Source organism: Ranitomeya variabilis, chromosome 2 (genome assembly GCF_051348905.1).
Source record: "Ranitomeya variabilis isolate aRanVar5 chromosome 2, aRanVar5.hap1, whole genome shotgun sequence".
Classification (NCBI taxonomy): Eukaryota; Metazoa; Chordata; class Amphibia; order Anura; family Dendrobatidae; genus Ranitomeya; species Ranitomeya variabilis.
The window spans coordinates 331,976,695-331,999,188 of NC_135233.1; the positions used below are offsets into that span (position 1 = coordinate 331,976,695).

General features: G+C 42.7%; 1 protein-coding gene across 1 annotated transcript in view; it reads left to right on the forward strand.

Moving 5' to 3' along the window:
* GPC3 (glypican 3) overlaps window positions 1–22,494 on the forward strand; it is a 726,510-nt gene that overhangs the window by 426,077 nt on the left and 277,939 nt on the right. The window contains exon 6 of the mRNA XM_077285334.1: window positions 18,819–18,939. Coding sequence (XP_077141449.1) covers window positions 18,819–18,939 — 121 coding nt within the window. The remainder of the gene's footprint in view (window positions 1–18,818; window positions 18,940–22,494) is intronic.

A 22,494-nucleotide genomic window follows, 5' to 3' on the forward strand; every position in this document is an offset into this window, starting at 1 on the left:
ATAGAATGTAATGCAGGCAGGCAGCCCCCATAGAATGTAATGCAGGCAGGCAGCCCCCATAGAATGTAATGCAGGCAGGCAGCCCCCCATAGAATGCAATGCAGGCAGGCAGCCCCCATAGAATGTAATGCAGGCAGGCAGCCCCCATAGAAAGTAATGCAGGCAGCCCCCCCCCCCAATAGCTCCACAATCCAGTCATCACTCATTGATAAAAAAAACCAAAACACTCTACTCACCTCTCTCCTTGTGTCCCGCGCTGCTCCTGGCTCCGGCCTCAGCAGTCGCAGTCTGCCCGCCCGGTCACACAGCAGGTGCGCGATGATACGACGTCATCGCGCACCCGCAGTGTCAGCGGCAGGCAGAGCGGGGAATGATGGGAGAGGGGGCGTCAGCAGACGCTCTCTCCTCCATCATTGCATTCAACTGTACCGGCGTCTATGACGCCGGTATAGTTGAATGTGGGGCCGGGAGTGTGCCGCGACAGCGTGGGAAGTGTGCCGACAGCGGCACACTCGAGCGGCCCACTCAGGGCCGGCTCCAGGTTTTTGAGGGCCCCGGGCGAAAGAGTCTCAGTGGGCCCCCCTCTTTAACACATACCACAATTCATGAAGCAGAGATACAGCAGAGAAATATAGCACAGGCCATGTAGCGTATAGCACAGCCCACGTAGTATATAACACAGCCACATAGTATATAGCACAGCCCACGTAGTACTGTATATAGCACAGACACGTAGTATATTGCCCAGCCACGTAGTATATTGCCCAGCCGCGTAGTATATAGCTCAGACGCGTAGTATATAGCACAGCCGCGTAGTATATAGCACAGCCGCGTAGTATATAGCACAGCCGCGTAGTATATAGCACAGCCGCGTAGTATATAGCACAGCCGCGTAGTATATAGCACAGCCGCGTAGTATATAGCACAGCCGCGTAGTATATAGCACAGCCGCGTAGTATATAGCACAGCCGCGTAGTATATAGCACAGCCGCGTAGTATGTAGCACAGACTGCCAGATCCATCATTACAAACAGGCAGGTCAGGCCGCACAGATGAGGCATCTAGTCATGGCCGCCCACCTCTTTACAGTGTGTTTTTCTCTCTTTGCAGTTGCATGGCCAGTGCTATGTTAATAGCGCCCCCTCTGACATCAGGGTCACAGCAATGCTGGAACTTGGATCTCCCCTGGAGATGATTCAGCTCCTGCAAACCCCCTGGGAGGAGAGATTTAAAGTGAAGGCAAACAATAGTGATTGTTCCAGTGGCCATGCATGGAAGGTGATAGTACCCATCCAAACAGGGGGGACTGCATGCAGCACATTGCACCTTTGCCCAATGCAATCTGCCTCCAGCTGTGCAATAGTTAATAAGGCAAGGAAAAGGGATTACCATAGAGGTCTGTGCTAACAGCCTGCAATGTCCCCTCTGCAGGACACAGGTGCTGGGGCTGCTATTTACGATTCACAGCTCAGATCTGTGTTTGTGTAAGTGGCCTGTAAACAGGTCAGAGGTCACGGGAAAGCCATTATACTGTAAGATGCAGAGGGCAGAAAAGGAATTTTTATGGCACCACATTCCTCCTATTAACTTATGACACCTGACTGCTGCTCCTGCTCCGCTCGTCTTTCTGCGCTGCCGCTGGACGCCTGGACCTGTCCTGGACGCGTGGATGACAGCAGCTGGATTTCTTCTCTGAGCTCTTAGGAATCTGACGAGCTCTCACATCCGGAAGTGACAGGAGAGAGCGACCGCCGGCCCGGATTCATGGTGATGGCGGCGCCAGTGGTGACTGGTGAGTATTGCAGGCGCAGCTGTGTGAAACTCAGTCCCAGCAGCAGGCCCGGCCCGGAAGTGACTCTGGCTGCGTCGTATCCATGGTGACGGACGGCCCGACTCCCGGAGGTGAGTATTCCGGCTGCAGCTGCGCACCGTAAATGGGCCCCCCCGTCGCCGCGGCCCACTGCTGCCACCGGCCCTTCTGGCATTTGCCAGAACTGCCCTATGGCCAGTCCGGCCCTGGCCTCTATTGCCAAAGCTGGGGAGAGAGGGCATCCCTGGCGAGTTCCCCTATGCAAAGAAAATGGTGCAGACATAGAGCCGTTCACCATCATACGTGCCCCAGGCTTCGCATATAATGTACCTATCCCTCTCAGAAATGTATTCCCAAACCCATATTTCCGCAGACATGCAATTAAAAAGGACCACTCAAGGGAGTCAAAAGCCTTGGCTGCGTCCAGCGAAGCCAATGCCCACTTGTTATCCGGTTCTAGTGAACTATATTGAATGACCGATTGCACCCGTCTGATATTAATAGAAGTATTTTTCCCGGGCATAAAACCGGTTTGATCCGGGTGTATGAGATCTAATATGATCGTATTCAATCTAGTAGCTAGAATTTTAGAAAAAATTTTATAGTCCACATTCACCAAAGAAATTGGTCTATATGATCCACAATCTAGAGGATCCTTCCCTTCCTTCCTGAGCACGATAATATTAGCATCATAAAACATTTCGGGCACAGATTCTCCCTCCCATATTCCCTTGAGTACCTTCAGTAATATAGGTGCTAATTTATCACGGTATTTCCTATAAAATTCAATGGGAAACCCATCAGGTCCCGGGGCCTTCCCAGTAGCCATATCTGCTATAGCATGTTCTACCTCTTCCAGGGTAAATTCAGCCTCCATAAGGGCTCGTTGGGATGGGCTTAGCGAGGGGAATGTTATATCCGATAAATAATCCAAGCATTCATCAACATCAAAACCACTACTAGACTTGTACAGCGAAGTATAATAATCATAAAAGCCCTGAAGTATTCCATCAGTAGAGGACACCAATGAGCCACCGGACACCCGGATCTGCAATATTGTGTTGGAGGCGCCGTGCTGGCGCACCAAGAAGGCCAGGAGTGTGCTGGCCTGATTCCCCAGCTCAAAATAGGACTGAAGAGTGAAAAATAATTTGCGTTTTGACTTAGCGTCTGCATGTTGGGTATATAGTCTCTGGGAAGTAAGCCACTCAATTCTATTACTGCTGGATTGATTAGCTATATAAGTGGCATCCGAGTCTTTTAATCTTTGCTCTATCTCCTCGTCCTCCCTCGCCGTCACCCTCTTGATATAGGAAATGGTAGAAGATAAGCATCCTCTCAAGTATGCCTTCAGGGTATCCCAAAATAAACCAAGGTTTTGGAGTTCCGAATGTGTTAGAATAAAACCATTCAACTGATCGACCGTCCTATCGCTAGAGTCTATTAATTTTAACCAAAAGGGATTCAATTTCCAGGACCTATTATTGTTATCGGATTGCCCATATTTAAGTTTAAGAATGATTGGGCTATGGTCTGAGATCCCCCGATTACCATGTTCAATGCTATCCACCCGTAATGCCAAACCACCCGACCCAAATATATAGTCTATTCGAGATAGAGACTGCCTAGTAGACGAATGTCAGGTGTACCCCTTAACTCCTGGATGATTTATTCTCCATAAATCTAGCCACCCACTACCATCCATAAACAGTGCCAATTGAGAGGGGGGTTGAGGTAAAGCTTCCCCTGATGCTGCGTCGTCTAATCTCAATCTATCCATGGATTGATTCATAACTAAATTAAAGTCTGCCATACAAATAACATTGGCTTCCAGATATTTTAAGGAGAAGCCCAGAGCCATATGGAGGATTGACATGTTAGCAGAAGGGGGGTTATAGATACACAGCAAGACATACTCTCGTGAGTTAATGAATGCATGCACAAAGACGAAACGACCCTCTGGATCACGTCTCGCCTCCTTGGCCTCCCATCTGACCTCCTTGTGTATCAGCAGAGAGACCCCTCTTGAATAGCTAGTATGGAAGGCATGTAGGGACCATTGTACCCACGGTTTTTGCATACATCGAGCCGTGTCCCTTGTTAAATGTGTCTCTATTAGTGCTACAACATGAGGGTGATATCTTTTTATCTGCGAAAATACCTTAATTTTCTTTCGAGGGGTTTTAATACCTCGTATGTTCTAGGTCATACATATAATTTCAGCCCCCATGTTTACTTTTGAAGGGAGAATTAATGCATATCATTATTGTTCGGGTGCAGTTCAGCGGCATCACACAGAGCAAAGAGTTAGTATTAGCGGCAACCATATTTAGTAAACAACCAAAACTAGTACATAAAACCAAACTAAACAAAACTTGAACAGTAGGGGAGTATATTTCCATACTACCACAGTCAGATTGAAAAGGGGATACCCTCACTGGATTCAGTGTCCGGTATTGTTGACATTTTCCGCACCTGGACAGAAAGCTCTATTTATATTGCCGTTAGTCAGGGAACCCAGGTTAGGAGTCTTCCACATTCGGCCCCCCGCGAGACCGTAGCCACTCGGTCACCTCCGCTGGGTCTGTGAAGAACAAGGAGGAGCCCTTATGGACGATACGGAGCCGGGCTGGATAGAGCATGGAGTAGACGATGTTCTTATCTCTAAGTTGTTTCTTGACATCCATAAATCGTGCCCGCTGCTTTTGAAGTTCCATGGAAAAATCTGGAAAAATCGATATGGTAGCATTATCGAATTTAATGAGGCCTTTCTATCTCGCCAAGCGAAGGATGGCATCTCTGTCTCTACAATTAAAGAGACGTGCCAGGAAAGGCCGTGGGGGAGCTCCAGGAGGAAGAGGTCTCGTCGGGACCCTATGGGCCCTCTCCACCGAGAATGAGAATCGAGGAGAATCCATATCCCAGTGAAGACTTAAGCCATTCCTCCAGAAATTGCTCGGGCTGCTGACCCTCCGACCACTCCGGGAGACCTCGGTGTATGTTCTTGCCTAACCGTATTGTATTTAAAATTTCTATGACATAATATGGTTTTTCTTCGCTAATTTGTCCACTCTGTGTTACTTTGACTATGGCAAAAAAATACAAAACTCAAGAAAAAAACAATATGAGCATATACCATGTAGTAGGTGAATAAATAAATAGTAATGGTACATGTAAATAACATAGCGTACTTAGTTAACACTACTTTGATAAAAAAAAGTAAAATCCCATCACAACAAGGTGTACCCAATAGATATGTTACATCTCTAGTATTAAAACCTCACCTTATGTCAACTGATCTCAATATACAGTACATGTATACATGGGGCAGACCAGAACCAAGACACAACTGTTCAGCCACATGCCCAGGGAAGCTATATGGATGAAATGCCTAGCTCAAAAAGGGGGAGCCATGTCTCAGTCTGTACAAAGTATAATAAACTACAGAAAAACCAAAGAAATGTAGAATGTGTACGAGAATGTTCACACTGTGGCCATTTCACAGACAAAACCAAAGAAAAAACAAACAAAATGAGCATATGCTCTGTAGTAACTAAATAAGTCATAGTACATATAAATAGCATGGTATACTTGGTTAACACTCTTTTTTGATTAAAAAAACGTGAAAGCCATCCCACCTTGACAAGGTGTACCTAATCAATACCGTCCTATCCTATCTCTAGTATTAAATCCTCACCTTGTGTCAGCCGACCTCAATATAGGTAAGGACATAGGCTGTGGCAAATAAATATGCAAACCTCAAGAAATACCTGTATGAACATCATGACTTACCATTCTTAGGATAGAGGTCTGCAGATGGATGAGGAGAAGGTTTCCGCTATTTTTGACTGACCACCACTTTTCGATCCCAAGCTGCTCATCATGATTAATACTAGTAATCTATCAGGAACTATTCCCAAATATTTGATTCTCTCATGGCTCTTTCTTGGAAAGGTGCAAATTCTAGGACCTGGAAGGATTCTGCAAATCAAGCTTTAAATCTCCTCAAGTCTTGCTTCTCCTCCGCTCTGGTTCTGCAGCATCTGGACATCAATAGGCCATTTTCTCTCTTTTTTCACACATTCCGTATTCGGTCAGTGTTTTAACATCAGTATTTGTAAGCGAAAACCAGGAGTGGAGGTTTCAGAGGAAAACTATAATAGAAACATGACACCACTTCTGTATTTATCACCCACTCACTGATGTACAATACTGACCAAATACTGAATGTGTGAACATTGCCGAAGACTAGGAGTTGTTCTCTGACATACGTGAGTCAAAACACAGCAGCTTTAGCAAAAAGACTTTGGTTGATGCCTGTCAAGGGCATTCATAATGTGAGCTTACATCTGTAGTCCATGATAAAAACATGGCACATGGCAGGCAGCATGCTACCATAGATAAATCAGGCCTATGAAATATGGAGCCAGTGGGCGATCGTGATCTATAACTCGGTCTCCTGCAGTGGAGAGCGTCGCTGAAGGACTCGCACATGAAAGCAGCAATGACAGCAAGCGTGCTCTCTCCATAATGAAACATGACATTTATAAGTAGTCCAGAGGCCGGTGAGGCATTTAGTATATGAGCCACATCAATACGGTCCTGCATGTCTTAGGTAAACAATTGCATTGCTTTCTAATTGGCAACTCTGCAAAAATAGCGGCTTTGATCTCTTTAACAATGTGGACTGAAATGACATTTTAAGGCTTAGCCTCCTCTGCTGCAAATGAGCCAGATATTATAAAGCAGCATCCTTTATGACTTTATGAACCATATTTCCCCATCAGTCCCATTAGATATAATGCATGTTTCCTACTTTAGGAAACTTCTTTCTCATATATACTACTGTGTTCTCTGCCAAGGGAGGGGACACGGGAGCTAGACTGAAAATTCCCATACATGGGAAAGAATTCCAGGATCCTGCTATGGCCTTTCAATGATTAAAGTCCATGTCCTCTGCAGCCCTCTAGACATGCTCGGCATCTCCCCTCGACAGGCGCTTGGCCTAGATGTAAAGCACAAGAGGGAATGTGAAGATCAGAATATGCATAGCGGCTGTGTATACTTTACTTAACATTTTTGGCAGTTGTTGCATTGGGTGTTAACTTCCTAAGCCGAGCTTGTAAACATTCCTGAATTTTAAGGGACAAAAAAAGGAAAAATGCTTTATGCCTGGACACCAGCAACTAAAAAGACAAATCACAGAACACCTAAGTGCATAAAAAATACAGCAAACATTTCAAATACGAGGACAATGATTAAAAACACTTCTAAATAATATACAACGCCAGTGCAAATAAGTAATAGTGTCCTCCTGTATCCACACTTTCCAAACATAACGGATGAGCAGGGTGTCCAACTTGACTTTTTATTTTTCTGGGCTGATTATCAAAAAATCATGTACAAACAATATATTTTATGGACACATTGGAAAACCATAATAATATTCTGATTATAAGTGTCTGCAGCCAATCATTCTGATATGAAGACATCTGCTGCATTTACTATAAACTGTAAAATGTTGGAAATTACAGTGAAAGTAATCTGTATAATTTTCTTCAGCCTCAAAAAAAAAATCAAAAAAAGTATTTTTGCACACAGGACAAAAAAGTACCCCATTTTTATGGACTGACCAGGAATTTCTGGAGAATTGACAACACAGGGGGTGAGGCTCAACATTTTTTATATGCCTCTTCCCTTATCCAGGGCCTTGCAAGCTATGAGATGAAACGGCAATAATGGGATGTACAAAAAAGTCTAATCAAATATTTCTATACAATACGAGTGTAGGAATAATCCCACAAATACACAAAACAAATCAAAGTGCAAGTGCAAAAAAAATAAAAAAAAGTGTAAAATGTGCATGACACCGTGGCCAACACCGTTTCTGATCAGTGGGGAAATCATGCTGTCAAAAGACAGCGTGAGCGCTCAGCTGTGATCGGAGGTATAAAGTTTACCTCCGGTCACTGGTGTCAGCTGATGGGACTACTGCTCCCATCATCCGACGCCTTCTGCCGGTAATAACTGAGAGCAGAAGCGGCTGGTGGGAATATTCATCAGCTGACTCCTGCGCTGTAAATAAATGATAAAAAAAATGGTGTGGGTTCCCCTGTATTTTTGATAACCTGCCAGGCAAAACTCATAGCTGGGGGCTGCAACCCTCAGCTGTTTGCTTCAGCAAGGCTGGTTATCAAGAATAGAGGGGTCCCTACGCCGTATTTTTAAATTATTTAAATAAATATTTTTTAAAAAAAAAACAGCGTGGGGTCCCCCCTATTTTTGACAACCAGCCTTGCTAAAGCAGACAACTGGGGGCTAGTATTCTCAGGCTGGTAAGGGACCATGGATATTGGCTCCCTCAGCTGAAAAATAGTAGCCCACAGGCACCCAGAAAAGGCTCCTCTATCAGATGCTACAATTCTGGCTCTTTGCCCGGCTCTGCCCACTAGCTCTGTTCCAGTGGCAAGTGGGGTTGATGTCATCTTTGTATTGTACGGTGACATCAAGCCCACGGATTACTAATGGAGAGGCGTCTATAAGACACCTATCCATCACTAATCCTGTAGTTGTATTGTAAATAAAGACACAGCCAGAATAAAGTATTTTATTTGAAATAAAGCAAAACACACTTTTACTTTTTTATTTAAAAATACTGGTGCTTCTCACAAAATTAGAATATCATCAAAAAGTTAATTTATTTCAGTTCTTCAATACAAAAAGTGAAACTCATATATTATATAAATTCATTACAAACAGAGTGATCTATTTCAAGTGCTAAAAGTACCAGCCTGAGAATACCAGACCCCAGCTGTCTGCTTTAGCAAGGCTGGTTGTTAAAAATGAAGGGGACTCCATGCTGTTTTTTTAATTATTTGTTTAAATTATTTAAAAATATGGCATGGGGACCCATTTTTTCTTGATAACCAGCCTTGCTGAAGCTGACAGCTGAGGGTTGCAGCCCCCAGCAGTGGGTTTTGTCTGGCTGGTTATCAAAAATACAGGGGAACCCATGCCTTTTTTTTTAAATTATTTATTTACAGCGCAGAAGCCGGCTGATGAATACATCCATCAGCCGCTTCTGCTCTCGCTGTTATTAGTGGCAGCAGGCGTCGGATGATGGGAGCAGTAGTCCCATCAGCTGACACCAGTGACCAGAGGTAAACTTTATACCTCCGATCACAGCTTAGCACTCACGCTGTCTTTTGACAGCGTGGGAACCGCAGCTCTCTGTGTGGCGGGGATGATTTCACCACCGATCAGAAGCGGTGTTTGCTGCGTTGTCATGCACATGACAGAGCGACAAACACCCGGTGTTCAGGCAGCCAAACAGTGTTCGGTGTCCGTGCCCGAACAGTAGGTGTTCGGTATGAACACTGAACTTTACTGTTCGGGTTCGCCCATCCCTACACATGTCCCATTGTTCATGAATTTACCCAAAGGCATACATGCTGTAGAGGGGCGAAAGGCTCTTGTTCAGGAGCCCATTAATGGAAGATCCCCAAACTATATTGCCCTATTCTTCTTTTGCATTGGTAATTGAACTTGCACGGCCTTTTTCTCAAAATAGACATCTACATTAGCTAAAGAAAGGAAATTAACACCGTGCCAAGTGCCAACTTCTATTCTATACTAGATGGGTGAAAAGATCAAACTTCAAACAGTTCTGTTATGAGGACGGCTTAGTGTCTTTTACTAGCCGTAGGTGGGAGTAGCATTTTGTCTTCATATGGTACCCTCTCTTCTCTATATCCTCCATGGTTGAATTTACTTGCCACTATATTAAAATACCAGTTACCCAAGCTCCTATTCAATCCATATGGTCTACATTTTTTTATTTTATTATATAGCGCCATTAGTTAAACAAATCTTCGTAGACATTATCATCGCTGTCCCCATTGGGGCTCACAAACTACATTCCCTATCAGTATGTCTTTAGAGTGTGGGAGGAAACCGGAGAACCCGGAGGAAACCCATGCAAACACGGGGAGAACATACAAACTCCTGGCAGATGTTGTCCTTTGTGGGACTTCAATGCAGGACCGCAGCACCACTAGGAACAGCAGTAGCCACTGAGCCACCATGCTGTGTTGTATCCTCTGTAGTTACTACCTTACCATTTTATGATTTTCATTGAGTACATGGGGATAGATTTTCTCCAGGCTACAAAAGAGAATTCTATGTGCAAAGGCGTGTGCAGACTATGATATTATCAGTGCAAGTGCTATCAGACAAATCATCGGATCACACTCAAAACAATGTTAGTCTATGGAGCTGTGAACATGTCCGATTTTTTTCATTGGATTGCACTCAGCCATGCAATTCAATGAGTCCGTAGAAAACTTCAGACTGCACTCGGATGACATCGGAGTGCAGTCCGGTTTCCACGGACTGCCACAATGGAGTCAGGTTTTTTTACCATCTTCTCCACATTCAAGAAATGTGATCAGAGTGTGATTAGCATAATCGGCCCAATTCTCTCGAATGAGAGAAAGACGCTGGTGTGACCGTAGCAAAGAAGTATGCTTTTTTCTAGATCTTCAGAGATCTATGATATCATATTGAGTCAGAGGCTAACTTAGAAGTCCACCATATGCTGCACATACCTTCAGATCCAACTAGTAATCTTAGCATATGTAGGTGAAAGAAAGAGGTTCTACCTAACACGTGGTAGATATTTGATGGTCCTCTGCACATGAAAGAGAAGCGCACATGTGCACAACACGGTCACGGGTGTTTATGTAGGATCTCATTATACATGCATGATATGTAGTGACAAGCTCTCCTATCCTTGGTGATTTAAGCACTAATCAGAAAAACATGCACACATCTCCTGAAATTGTTCTTTAAGGTGCAGAATTTTTCACAATTTGGATGAACAGTGTAAAACGTCCGGAAACATGTTCCAGAGTATTGTAAGAAGTTGTACTGAAGATGTATATAATGAAAAGCAGACATCACCCGAGCAGATCTATCCTGAGAATGAACTCTGAAATATCAGAAGTGCATATAGAAGCGTAGAAAATGGGAAATGCGGTATATGCATTATTAATTGTACAATAGCTCGTAAACTAGCAGAAATGCAGTATGGCTTTTCATAAATCTGTGGCGCCACCTTACATGGCGTTTGTATGTTGTATCATGTTCAACACACTTAAAGGCATATTCCCGTCTCCAAGATCCTATCCCAATATGTGATAGGTGTAGTAGTAATAATAATATTAGCAAATACCTCCAATTAGAAATGTAGTATAGCTTTTCTGATTTGCTATGTCTCTTTCCTCATGTGCAGGCATTGCAGGACCTTGGATATCCGTGGTTACGACCACTAGCAACTAGCTAACTGTAACTATATCAGTGGTCGTAACCATGGATACCTAAGATCCTGCAATGCCTGCACATGAGGAAAGAGACATAGGAAATCAGAAAAGCTAATTCTAATTGGAGGTATTTGCTAACATTATTATTATTATTACACTTACTACATATTGGGATTGGATCTTGGATATTATCATTGGCTGTTATAGCTTTTTACAAGCTTCTATATAAGAAATCTATATGGCTAGCTAACACTGAGTGACATAACTAAATTCCAATGGGCCTTGAGACAAAATTTGGATCTGGGCCCCCCACCAGCATGTTGCTCAGATGCATGGGCACAATGGCGTTGCCAAGGCCTATAAAGACCTATATGTTTGTCCCTCGTAAAAAAAAAAAAAGCAAAAAACAAAATTAATATTTCAACCTCACAGAAAAAGCAGAGATAAGATAATCTTCTGAGTGATACTTCCAAATAATACAGCCATACAATTACCAAATATGAAAAATTATCTCCATATTGTTACTGAACCAAGTCTGCTATATCAAGACCGATATACCAATAATACCACATGAAAGGTACAAATAATACCGCCACATCATGACCATATATGAATATAACCATCATCCTGTTACTTGGCAAAATCCACTATACCAAGACTAATGTACCATTAATACCACATACAAAAAACCAATAATACCATCGCACCATGACCATATATTACCACCGCAGTGTCTGAGTATAAGCACCATATTGTTACTGAGCCAAGTCCGCTATACCAAGATCAATATAACAATAATACCACATGCAAAAAAACAAATAATACCGCCATATCATGATCATATATTAGCGCCATCCTGTTACTGAACAAAGTCCACTATTCAATCTCTATATGAGGACACCACCATGACCACACATTACTGGCATATTATACTATAGCCTTGTATGCCTCTGATTTCATATCACGGCACATGGAGGTCTTTTCCATCACATTCATGGGTCTTGAAAGAAACCTATATATTTTAGTAAATAGGGCTAACCCCCCCTGACATTTAGGGATATAATTCAATTATATTTTATGAAAACTCAATTCCAGAATGCGTGACAGCCTTAACTGGAATGTGTCATGGAGTGCACGGTTCCCAAACTGCTATTGACTCGTCTGGGACGGACACAGCGATAATCTTCTATATTTTGGCAGATTTCACATAACTTATAGAGAAAAACTTTGATTGCCATATTGAAGCCCCAATAGTGAGTTATGGGGGTGGACAATCTCTCCTAATTGTGAAGCCAACGGACCCCCTTCTACTCAAATTAATCCCACAGGCCAGGCGCATTATCACAAGCCACCTCCGGTACATGCACAGTGAAGCTAATGGTGATAGCATACATGGCCTGTAGGACATCAATCTGATCTAAAGGAGGCTTGGCCAACATGACTGTTCAGGTGTGAAGCTCCACCCCTTTGACTTTTTACAGGCATGTGCATAAAGCATTCAACATGAGTGGTTCGGCTGACCCACTCCCCGGCACTTGCTTTGGTTGGCTAGGTTTTGGCATAGCAATGAAACTCCTCTAAAAAGGGGTCATGGTGTCCAATAGAGGAAATCCTCATCTGAAGCTGGCTGAAGTGTCTGTGACCCTGGAGTATCGACTTGGAAGAATCTAATTTCCCCCCGTTAGATCTAGATGCCATCACTGATGTCTAACCCTACACGAACCATGCAAAACGGAGAAATGTATCTTCTTTATATCTTTTTCTCCGCTTCCCAGTTTCTGTGATACATGAATCGACATTTCATATATATTATTTTTTTATGAAGTTATATGTTTTTGTTTTGTAGTTTGTTTTTATGTCACTACTAATTTTGGCTTGTACCCTTTTTTGGCACTTCACCAAAACTGAAGTTAAACCTCTACGAGTCTATGGGAAAACGTCAGTTTTTTATTTCAGAGCTATGCCTGGGAGATTGCCAAATCTTCTGCTAATCTTACAATAACACTGCTTGCATCTGTACACATAACAATAATATACAGTTTTCATTATGAGGGGGGGATATGTCACAGCAAGGTTAGAGTTGCTGCCCTTTCAAATATCTCCATACTTTCTTATTGAAGTCATGTTAGGAAAGCCACTGGTAGGCTGCTATTAAACTTTAATTTCCTGGTGAATGTGAAATGTCTGTGTAATATTAGTTAATGGATAATAGGATAATGACGAAACATGCAAGATAGTGACATACATAAGAGTGGATCGAAAAAAAATAAAGGGGTTATCTGAAAATCGGTTCCTGGTGTAAATATACATAGTTTACTAATCCACTTGTGTTTCCAAATCTCCACCAATATGTCCACCCCATCGTCAATCCGGGCAGCTCTACTTCCAGCTTGTGCTCAACCGTTTCGTGCTAGGGCTGCTGATTGATTACTTCAATTGTAGTATATATATTTACTTACACCAGAAACATGTTTGATCCCTTGCTGATTTTGTAAGTTTGCCCACTGACAAAGACATGCACACTATATAATTTTAAAGGTAGATTAATTTTAACATTGAGAGATAGAATATCAAAAATATAATCCAGAAAATCACATTGTATAAATTTATATAAATCTATTTGCATTTTGCATTGATAAATAAGTATTTGATCCCTCTGGCAAACAAGACTTAATACTTGGTGGTAAAACCCTTGTTGGCAAGCACAGCAGTCAGAGGTTTTTTGTAGTTGGTGATGAGGTTTGTGCACATGTCAGGAGGAATTTTGCAGATCATCTCTAAATCATTAAGATTTTGAGGCCTGTCGCTTAGCAACGCTGAGCTTCAGCTCCCTCCATACGTTTTCTATGGGATTCAGGTCTGGAGACTGGCTAGGCCACTCCATGACCTTAATGTGCTTCTTTTTGAGCCACTCCTTTGTTGCCTTGGCTGTATGTTTTGGGTAATTGTCTTGCTGGAAGACCCATCCACGACCCATTTTTTAATGTCCTGGCGGAGGGAAGGGAAGGAGGTTGTCACTCAGCATTTTACACTACATGGCTCCTTCCATTCTCCCATTGATGCCGTGAAGTAGTCCTGTGCCCTTTAGCAGAGAAACATCCCCAAAACATAATGTTTCCACCTCCATGCTTGACAGTGGGGACAGTGTTCTTTGGGTCATAGGCAGCATTTCTCTTCCTCCAAACACGGCGAGTTGAGTTAATGCCAAAGAGCTCAATTTTTGTCTCATCTGTCCACAGCACCTTCTCTCAATCACTCACAGAATCATCCAGGTATTCATTGGCAAGCTTCAGATGGGCCTGCACATGTGCCTTCTTGAGCAGGGGGATCTTGCGGACACTGCAGGATTTTAAACCTTTACAGCGTAATGTGTTACCAATGGTTTTCTTGCTGACTGTGGTCCCAGCTGCCTTGAGATCATTAACAAGTTCCCCCGTGTAATTGTAGGCTGATCTCTTGCCTTCCTCATGATCAAGGATACCCCACGAGGTGATATTTTGCACGGTGACCCAGATTAATGTCGATTGAAAGTCATTTTGTATTTCTTCCATTTTCTTACTATTGTACCAACAGTTGTCTCCTTCTCACCCAGTGTCTTGCTTATGGTTTTGTAGCCCATTCCAGCTTTGTGCAGGTTTATGATCTTGTCCCTGACATCCTTAGAAAGATCTCTGGTCTTGCCCTTGTTGTAGAGGTTATAGTCTGACTGATTAATTGAGTCTGTGGACAGGAATCTTTTATGAAGGTGACTGTGTAAGGGTCCAAATTATGTGTTGAAAATGATGTCAGTTAAAATCTGCAGACCGCTCTGGGAAATTCTGGGTTTATGGTGTTATAGTCTGTAAGCTGCAGGTGACATGTATAGTAAAGTGTCAATCAGAAATACTAGCGTAGAAATGAAAAAACAGATAGTGCATTGCTTTTTGGTTTATGGTGTTATAGTCTGTAAGCTGCAGGTGACATGTATAGTAAAGTGTCAATCAGAAATACTAGCGTAGAAATGAAAAACAGATAGTGCATTGCTTTTTTATTAATACTGTTCAGTAGCCACTAGATGGCAGTGTGAGAACGTTGCCCTGAGCAGCGAGTTTATGCTGCACATTCATGTTGCAGGGTGTGTTGTGTTAATAACCTTATAAGAAAGAACTTGTGGCATCTGAGAGATGTCGTGTGTTAAACATAAAAGAGTAGCTCAGCACGCCTGTGTGAGTGAAGTAAAGACGTGTGGATAATAAGTTATGGAGCCGGCCGACTCACTTGGCACAGCCTACCAATATCCTAGGGCAAAGCATCGCTTAGTCTAAAGTCTGCACAAACTGCAGATAAAAAAAAAAAGAAAAAAAAGATTGTCATTAGGGTTGAGCGAAACGGATCGGACAAATTCAAAAATCGCCGACTTTTGGCGATCCTAGTGTGGGATCGGCCATGAGGTCGGCGATCTGCGCGCAAAAGTCGCGTTTCATATGACGCTTTCAGTGCCATTTTTCAGCCAATGAAGGAGGACGCAGAGTGTGGGCAGCGTGATGACATAGGTCTCGGTCCCCACCATCTTAGAGAAGGACATGACAGTGATTGGCTTGCTTTCTGTGGCTATAGGGGCTATAAAGGGGCGTGCACGCCGACCGCCATCTTACTTCTGCCGATCTGAGCATAGGGAGAGGTTGCTGCAGCTTCATCCGAAGAAGGGATATAGTTAGGGAGGGAAGATTAACCCCCAAACTGCTTGTGCTGTAGCGATTTCCACTGTCCAACACCACCTTTTTTTGCAGGGACAGTGGAGGCTATATCTTTGTGCATCAGCTCTGTAGCTTATTAGGCTGCCTTATAAGGCTCCCTGATAGCTGCATTGCTGTTTGCACGCTGCTGTGCAAACCAACTGCTTTTTTAAAAGCAAAAATCCTGTTGCTTCTTTCTGCAGTGATCTTGTTTATTTGTCCACACTTTTGTGTGCAGCAGTCCTTTGTATTGCTGCCATACTTGTCCTGAGATCATTGTAGGGAGATTGAAATTGTACTACTGTCCTTGTATTTTTTCATATATCTTCCAGCCACTTTCTGCCACTTACATTCTGTTGTTTTATACACTGGGCCTGAGTTTTGGTTCAGTCTGCCCAAAAATAAAGTGAGATTCAAATTCTCACAAAGTGGATAAACTTCTGTCCTGTTAGTTTGTCGTATATCAGCCAGCCACTTTCTGCCACTTACATTGTGTTGTTTTATGCACAGGGCCTGAGTTTTGGTTCAGTCTCCCCCCAAAAAAGGGAGATTTAAATTCTCAGCAAGTTTATATACACCTTCTACCTTGTTTTACAGTACCATATAACGGTTGTTATTTTGGTTAGATTTTCCAAAAAATAAGGAAGTCTGGCGCAAGCACCCGTGCGAGTGCCGTTTGCATGGACAGGTGGGTGGGCCCAATCTTGGGCGACAGCACTGGCACAGGGCCCCTCATAGTACAATGAAGTGTCTCTGACGGTGGTGGTGCACAACCAACGTCAGACACACCGTCGTAATATGAGGGGCCCTGTGCCAGTACCGCTGCCCACGAGATAGTGTTCCCCCCCAGCTCGAACAGCGCTCTACCACTTGCAATACTTACCTCTCCCTGCTCCACCACTGTGTAGTCTGTGTTGATAAATCCTTCATTGGCACTGCCAATACAAATTTGTTGAAATGATAGATGATAGTTAAAATATACAGGGGCCCTGGCCTCCATTTAGACCAGAATACTTTGCGCCAACTACCACTGTCTGCTACTCAGGAGAGGAACCCACCCCTGTACCTAGCTATGCCACCTGTTTATTTATGAACAATTTTTTGGCAGACGTTTAGCCCACTTTATTATTTGGGCCTACTAACTGTGTCTCCCACTCATTACAGTTTTCCTGCACTGAACAAAGCAATGCCGCCTGTTTAGTCCTGTTACCAATTTTGAACTGCATTTAGCCTACTTTATTCTTTGGCCCTATATCTGTGTTTCCTCCTCATCCTGCCCATTGCCCAGCCACTGCTAGATGAGTCTGCTGGTACATTGACCCAGAGCACTACATTCCCCTTGCACTCTACACAGCCAGAATCTGACCCTGCTGAAAGTCAGGTTCCCCTTCCCGCATACTATACCACCTTACACGGGGACAAAGAGGAAGTTGCAGATGAAAGTGCAGGTTCCTTCATCAGGTGGGGGGCATACTCATTGGCGACGTCACTGGCACAGGGCCCCTCATAGTACGCAAAAGTGTCTCTGCCAGTGGGAGGCGCCACCGCCGTCAAACACCGCCGTACTATGAGGGGCCCTGTGCCAGTGCCAACGAGTGGGCCCCACCTGCTTGCTTAGGATCACAGCACTTGCAAAGTTGAAATACTTACCTCTCCCTGCTCCACCGCATTTCCTGGGCCCACGAAAATCTTGAGCCAGCCCTACCCCCCCACAACTTTAGCCAAATGACCCCGAGTTTTCAATGCCTAACTATTATTATAAAGTAAATTAAGATTGACAAGCTTAAGTAATAAGAATTGATGTTTTTGGCATTAAAATGGGCACTGTAGGTGTTTTCCTGTCCTCCACTCACTGCCGACTTTGATTTCCCATTGACTTGCATTGGGTTTCGTATTTCAGTCGGCCCCCGACTTTTCGCAATAATCGGCCGATTTCACCCGACCCGACTCGATCCAAAAAAAGTAAAAGTTGCTCAACTCTAATTGTCATCAATACTCTGTCGTAGAAAAAAAATGTAAATGAGTAGAGAAATCTAGTGGACTTTACTAATATATCTTAGGCACCGTCATGGATATTAATTAGTGATGAGCAAACATGTTCGGGTAAGGTGTTATTTGAGCACATGTAACAATGTCTACGGTATGTGCTCAAAAAATATTTAAGTCTCCCGCAGCTGTTCGACAGCCGCAACACATGCAGGGATTCCCTAACAAACAGGTAAAATCCATCCCACTGTGACAAGGTGTACCCAATCGGGACAGTACTATCTCTAGTATTAAACCTAAATGGAGGCGGAAACTAAAATCTAAAGAGATGAACAGGAATCTAAGTTGTTGTGCACGCAACGTGTAGGCACATGTTCACACTGGCCACTAAACAGACAAAACCTAAGAAAAACAACATGAGCAAGCACCCTTCAGTAAATAAATACAGTAAATAGCATTAGTGCATGAATACAACATAGAGTACTTAGATAACATAATTTTGATTAAAAAAAAACTAAAATCCATCCCTAAAGATGGAGGTAGAGCAGGACCCAGACCTGACTGTTTTGCACCTGCCTGTTGAAAGTTATATAGAAAAAATGCATATCCCAAAAAGGGAGGATCATAACCTTGTATGTACAAACTACAAAAAACTAAAGCAAAACAAAAAAAAAATGAGCCGGAACACATATTGGTATAAGATTTTGAGATGTCAGAATACTGGCACAAAAACTAAGAAACTACAGAGGAATGTAAGTTAAGTATTTTTATTAAGTTTTGAAATAAAAATAATGTAAATATTCTCACTAAAGATGAAGTTTAAAATTAATATAGCGCTAGCTGCACCTCCACGGCTCAGTGTCTTTTTGGGGCCTGCCATTACACAGGTAGGCCTGCCATCACTATATGCTGTGTGTTATACCTAGTTTCTTGCTCGGCAGCACAGATCTGTCTACCTTTGTAATCCGTCGCTATTCTGAATTTCAGGTTCCAGCCCCATACAGGGAAAAACGGCTTTAAGGTACAAACAAGTAACCAAGAAGGAAAGGCGAGGAGCGCTGAACCCGTAATTAACCAGATCATTGATAAATTGAATCATGTCAATCAGGTAGGTGAAAGACACAACTTATATCACTGAGCAAATACTATCAATGTAATGTCAAGATACAGGACCACGACACATGAACTTACAGGTGGGCGAATTCAAAGAAACTACTGATGACATTTTAGAGGATGAAATTTGAGCATTTTGTGGGTGGTAAAAGGACAGTATATTTGCTACATAGACCTTTTTCTCATATGAGTTTATCAAACGGGCTGTCACACTCCCATTGGCATTCATTCATATTTCATAAGATTTGCACAGACATTTTATGCTTTTGTTTCTCATGCAGTTATGTCCTAGTCACTAGCGACATTGAACTCTATCTGCCTCATCCCTCACTGATGTCACAATCAAGCTACGCATCTCATCATTATATGTTTTAAAGGGAATCTATCAGCATTAAATGACTGTTCAAACCAAGCACTGGCGCTTTGGTTCACCCTTACTGAGGTCCAGCAGTTAATAATAATTTTATTTCTAGAGCGCATATTCCGCAGCACTTTACAGTTCAGAAGGACATGGGCTAACAATATCAGACATACCACTACAACTTAAGAGAAGTGAGGCATCTGCTCCCAAGAGCTTACACTCAATAAGGAAACCGGGGAAACACAAAAGATAAAATGTTCTTGTATTGTTTGGTCCAGCCAACTTTATAATAACTAAGGGTATTTAAGTATAGCTGCAAGAATCGGTCATCAGACATTAACTGTGCAAGTACAGGTACAAAGTGCTGCTTAGTGCATGGATTGTGTGGGAATAGATGATAAATTACAGCTAAGTTAAATTATTGAGGTGATGTGATATGTCTCAATAAAACTGTGGATACTGGGAATTACCAGGACTGTCTGGGGTAGAGCATTCCAGAGAATTTGCAAAGCGCAAGAAAAGTCTTGGGGATGGGAGTGGGATGTTCAAATTATAGAGGATGTTATAGTCTTAAATCATTAGCAGAACGGAGAGCACGGGTAGGATGTAGAAAGCTTTGTGGGTGAGAGTGATAAGTTTGTTGTATTCTCTAATGGATGGGTTACTAGTGCAGTGATTGGCACAGCATAGAGGCATTGGTGTAGCAGCTGGACAGGAATATGATTCTGGCTGCCAAATTCAGGATAAATTTGAGATGGGAGAGTTTACTAAGAAGGTGACCAACCTATTAGAGCATTGCATTAGTCCAGAAGAGAATGAACAGTAAGAGTTTTTGCTATTTCAGTGCTAATAAAGGGTGAATTCTGTAGGTGTTTTTGAGGTACGGATGACATGAACGGATGTGGGCAGTGGAGAAAAGATCAGTGCATCTTCCCATCTACTTGTTTTCCATCTATTTCTGCCCTTCTCCGGCTTCTGTAGATCCACAGCTGTCAATCATGGTAGAGACGGAGCAGGTAGATAGGTTTCCAACTATTTGTTTTCTGTCTATCTGCTCTCTCTACCATGATGGGAGCAATTACTGTAACTCGGCCATGCCAATGGTGCACAAGTGCCTCTGCTTAGTTTAAACAGTCAATTTGCGCTGACAGAAACCATTACATTGAAATCCTTAAGGTAAAAATTAGTAGGGTCTGTAGAGCCAAATCTCACCTGTGTGCTGCCATACATTGACTACCCAACAACTGCTGCTTGAACCTTATTAAGTTATAACTCAAAAGGGATCTAATTAATGGTCAGTAAGGTGCAAGCCTAGTTCGCAACATGGTGCCCATCATTTTACATAATTCTAAATGTGCATATTTTGTAATTAGTTTTCTGTTTTGCTCCTTAGTGGTCCATTTAAATCAATGATATAGGCCTCAGAGTCTGTATTTGTCTGTCCGTTTATATCAAAGTCAGTGGAGTCATTTGTTTGTATGTTGTCTGAGGCATCACTTCTATCTCAAATTTTACCTACATAGATGCATTTACCAAAATATCATAATAATGAGGGGAACAGGGATGCGTATTTTTATTTTCCCATTATAATTGGCTCCCAAGCAGAGCTGGTAGGGAAAAAGCTTTTTCGCAAACCCATTACATTTAATATGGATGATAATTAGTGATGAGCGAGTATACTCGTTGCTTGGGTTTTCTCGAGCAAGCTCGGGTGGTCTCTGAGTATTTGTTAGTGTTCGGAGATTTCGTTTCCATCGCCTCATCTGAATGATTTACAGCTACTAGCCATCTTGATTACATGTGGGGATTCCCTATCAACCAGGCAACCCCCACATGTACTTATGCTGGCTAACAGATGTAAATCATTCAGCTGAGGCAAGGAAAGCTAAATCTCCGAGCACTAAAAATACTCAGAGACCACCCGAGCGTGCTCGAGAAAACCCAAGCAACGAGTATACTCGCTCATCACTAATGATAATGGTATTTTCAGATATCTACTCCCTTCTTGTTCCAAAAACCAAAGGCTGACAGATAATGGAAAAAAAAGTTGCTGATCTTCCAAGAAGAAGACCGAATATAGTTATTTGTTAGAATTGTTCTTCTGGCAACTGTCAGGCATATAAGGTGATCTACAACTAAAAGTGGCCATATTCAGTGGACTAATGTTGGTCAAATCTGAAGAGTTCTCCTTCTGGTGTGGATTGTTGTGTCTCAACTTTTCCCTGACTTTTCCTTTCAACATGCTAATCATTGTATTCTCAGGCAAGACAATCCTATGCCAGAGATGTTATGCAGCAGTTTACTATCCTCTCCCAATTCAGAACACATGCATGCTCAAATGAGTTGAGTGTGGATAAATGTGTAAGGAGGTTGGTAGAAATAGCCATCCGCCAACACCGATCTTGATTTTATGGTCATCTTTCAGTATGGCAGTAATTTAATCTTCAGTCACTTGGTGTTGGAGACCTTTTTTGCTGTGTTATGGATAAGATAGATACCAATCTGATATCACTGTACATCTGGCAGCATCTCCTCTGTGAGTATGTAATTGATTTAGCTAGGAATCAGCCAGTCTACATAGAGACCAAATGCTCTCTGAGTGTTTCCTCACTAGTAAAGAGGTTGTAATATCTGCAGGGGAAGATAATTGCCCTTAGGTAGACTGGACATCTCCAGTCCATACCAGGGACATCACATGGCGCAATAGAAAAGCAACATTTCCATGCCATATTTATAATAATCTGATATCAACACAATTCTTGGATAAATATTTGTGACCGAGAGACATGATCACTTTTGTGGTTCCAAGCGCCAGGGTCTTCAGCGTTGGGAAAACACAGAAATGTTTTATCAACCCGAATTTTGGATATATCATAGTCAGGTTTGGTGTGTCAAGGATGCTTGGAAATAAGGCTGTCATATTATTCCATTAGGAATAATAATTAGGATGTTCCTGTGGGAAAATATGACATAAGTTAGACTACATCTTGTACCCATTTTTATTATCATCTATTATGCTTTGCTTATACAGCGCCATCATATTCTGCAGTGCTTTACATACATTATCACTGTCCCCATTGGGGCTCACAATCTAAATTCCCTATCAGTAAAGGCCCCGTCTCACACAGCGACGCTGCAGCGATACAGACAACGATGCTGATCGCTGCAGCGTCGCTGTGTGGTCGCTGT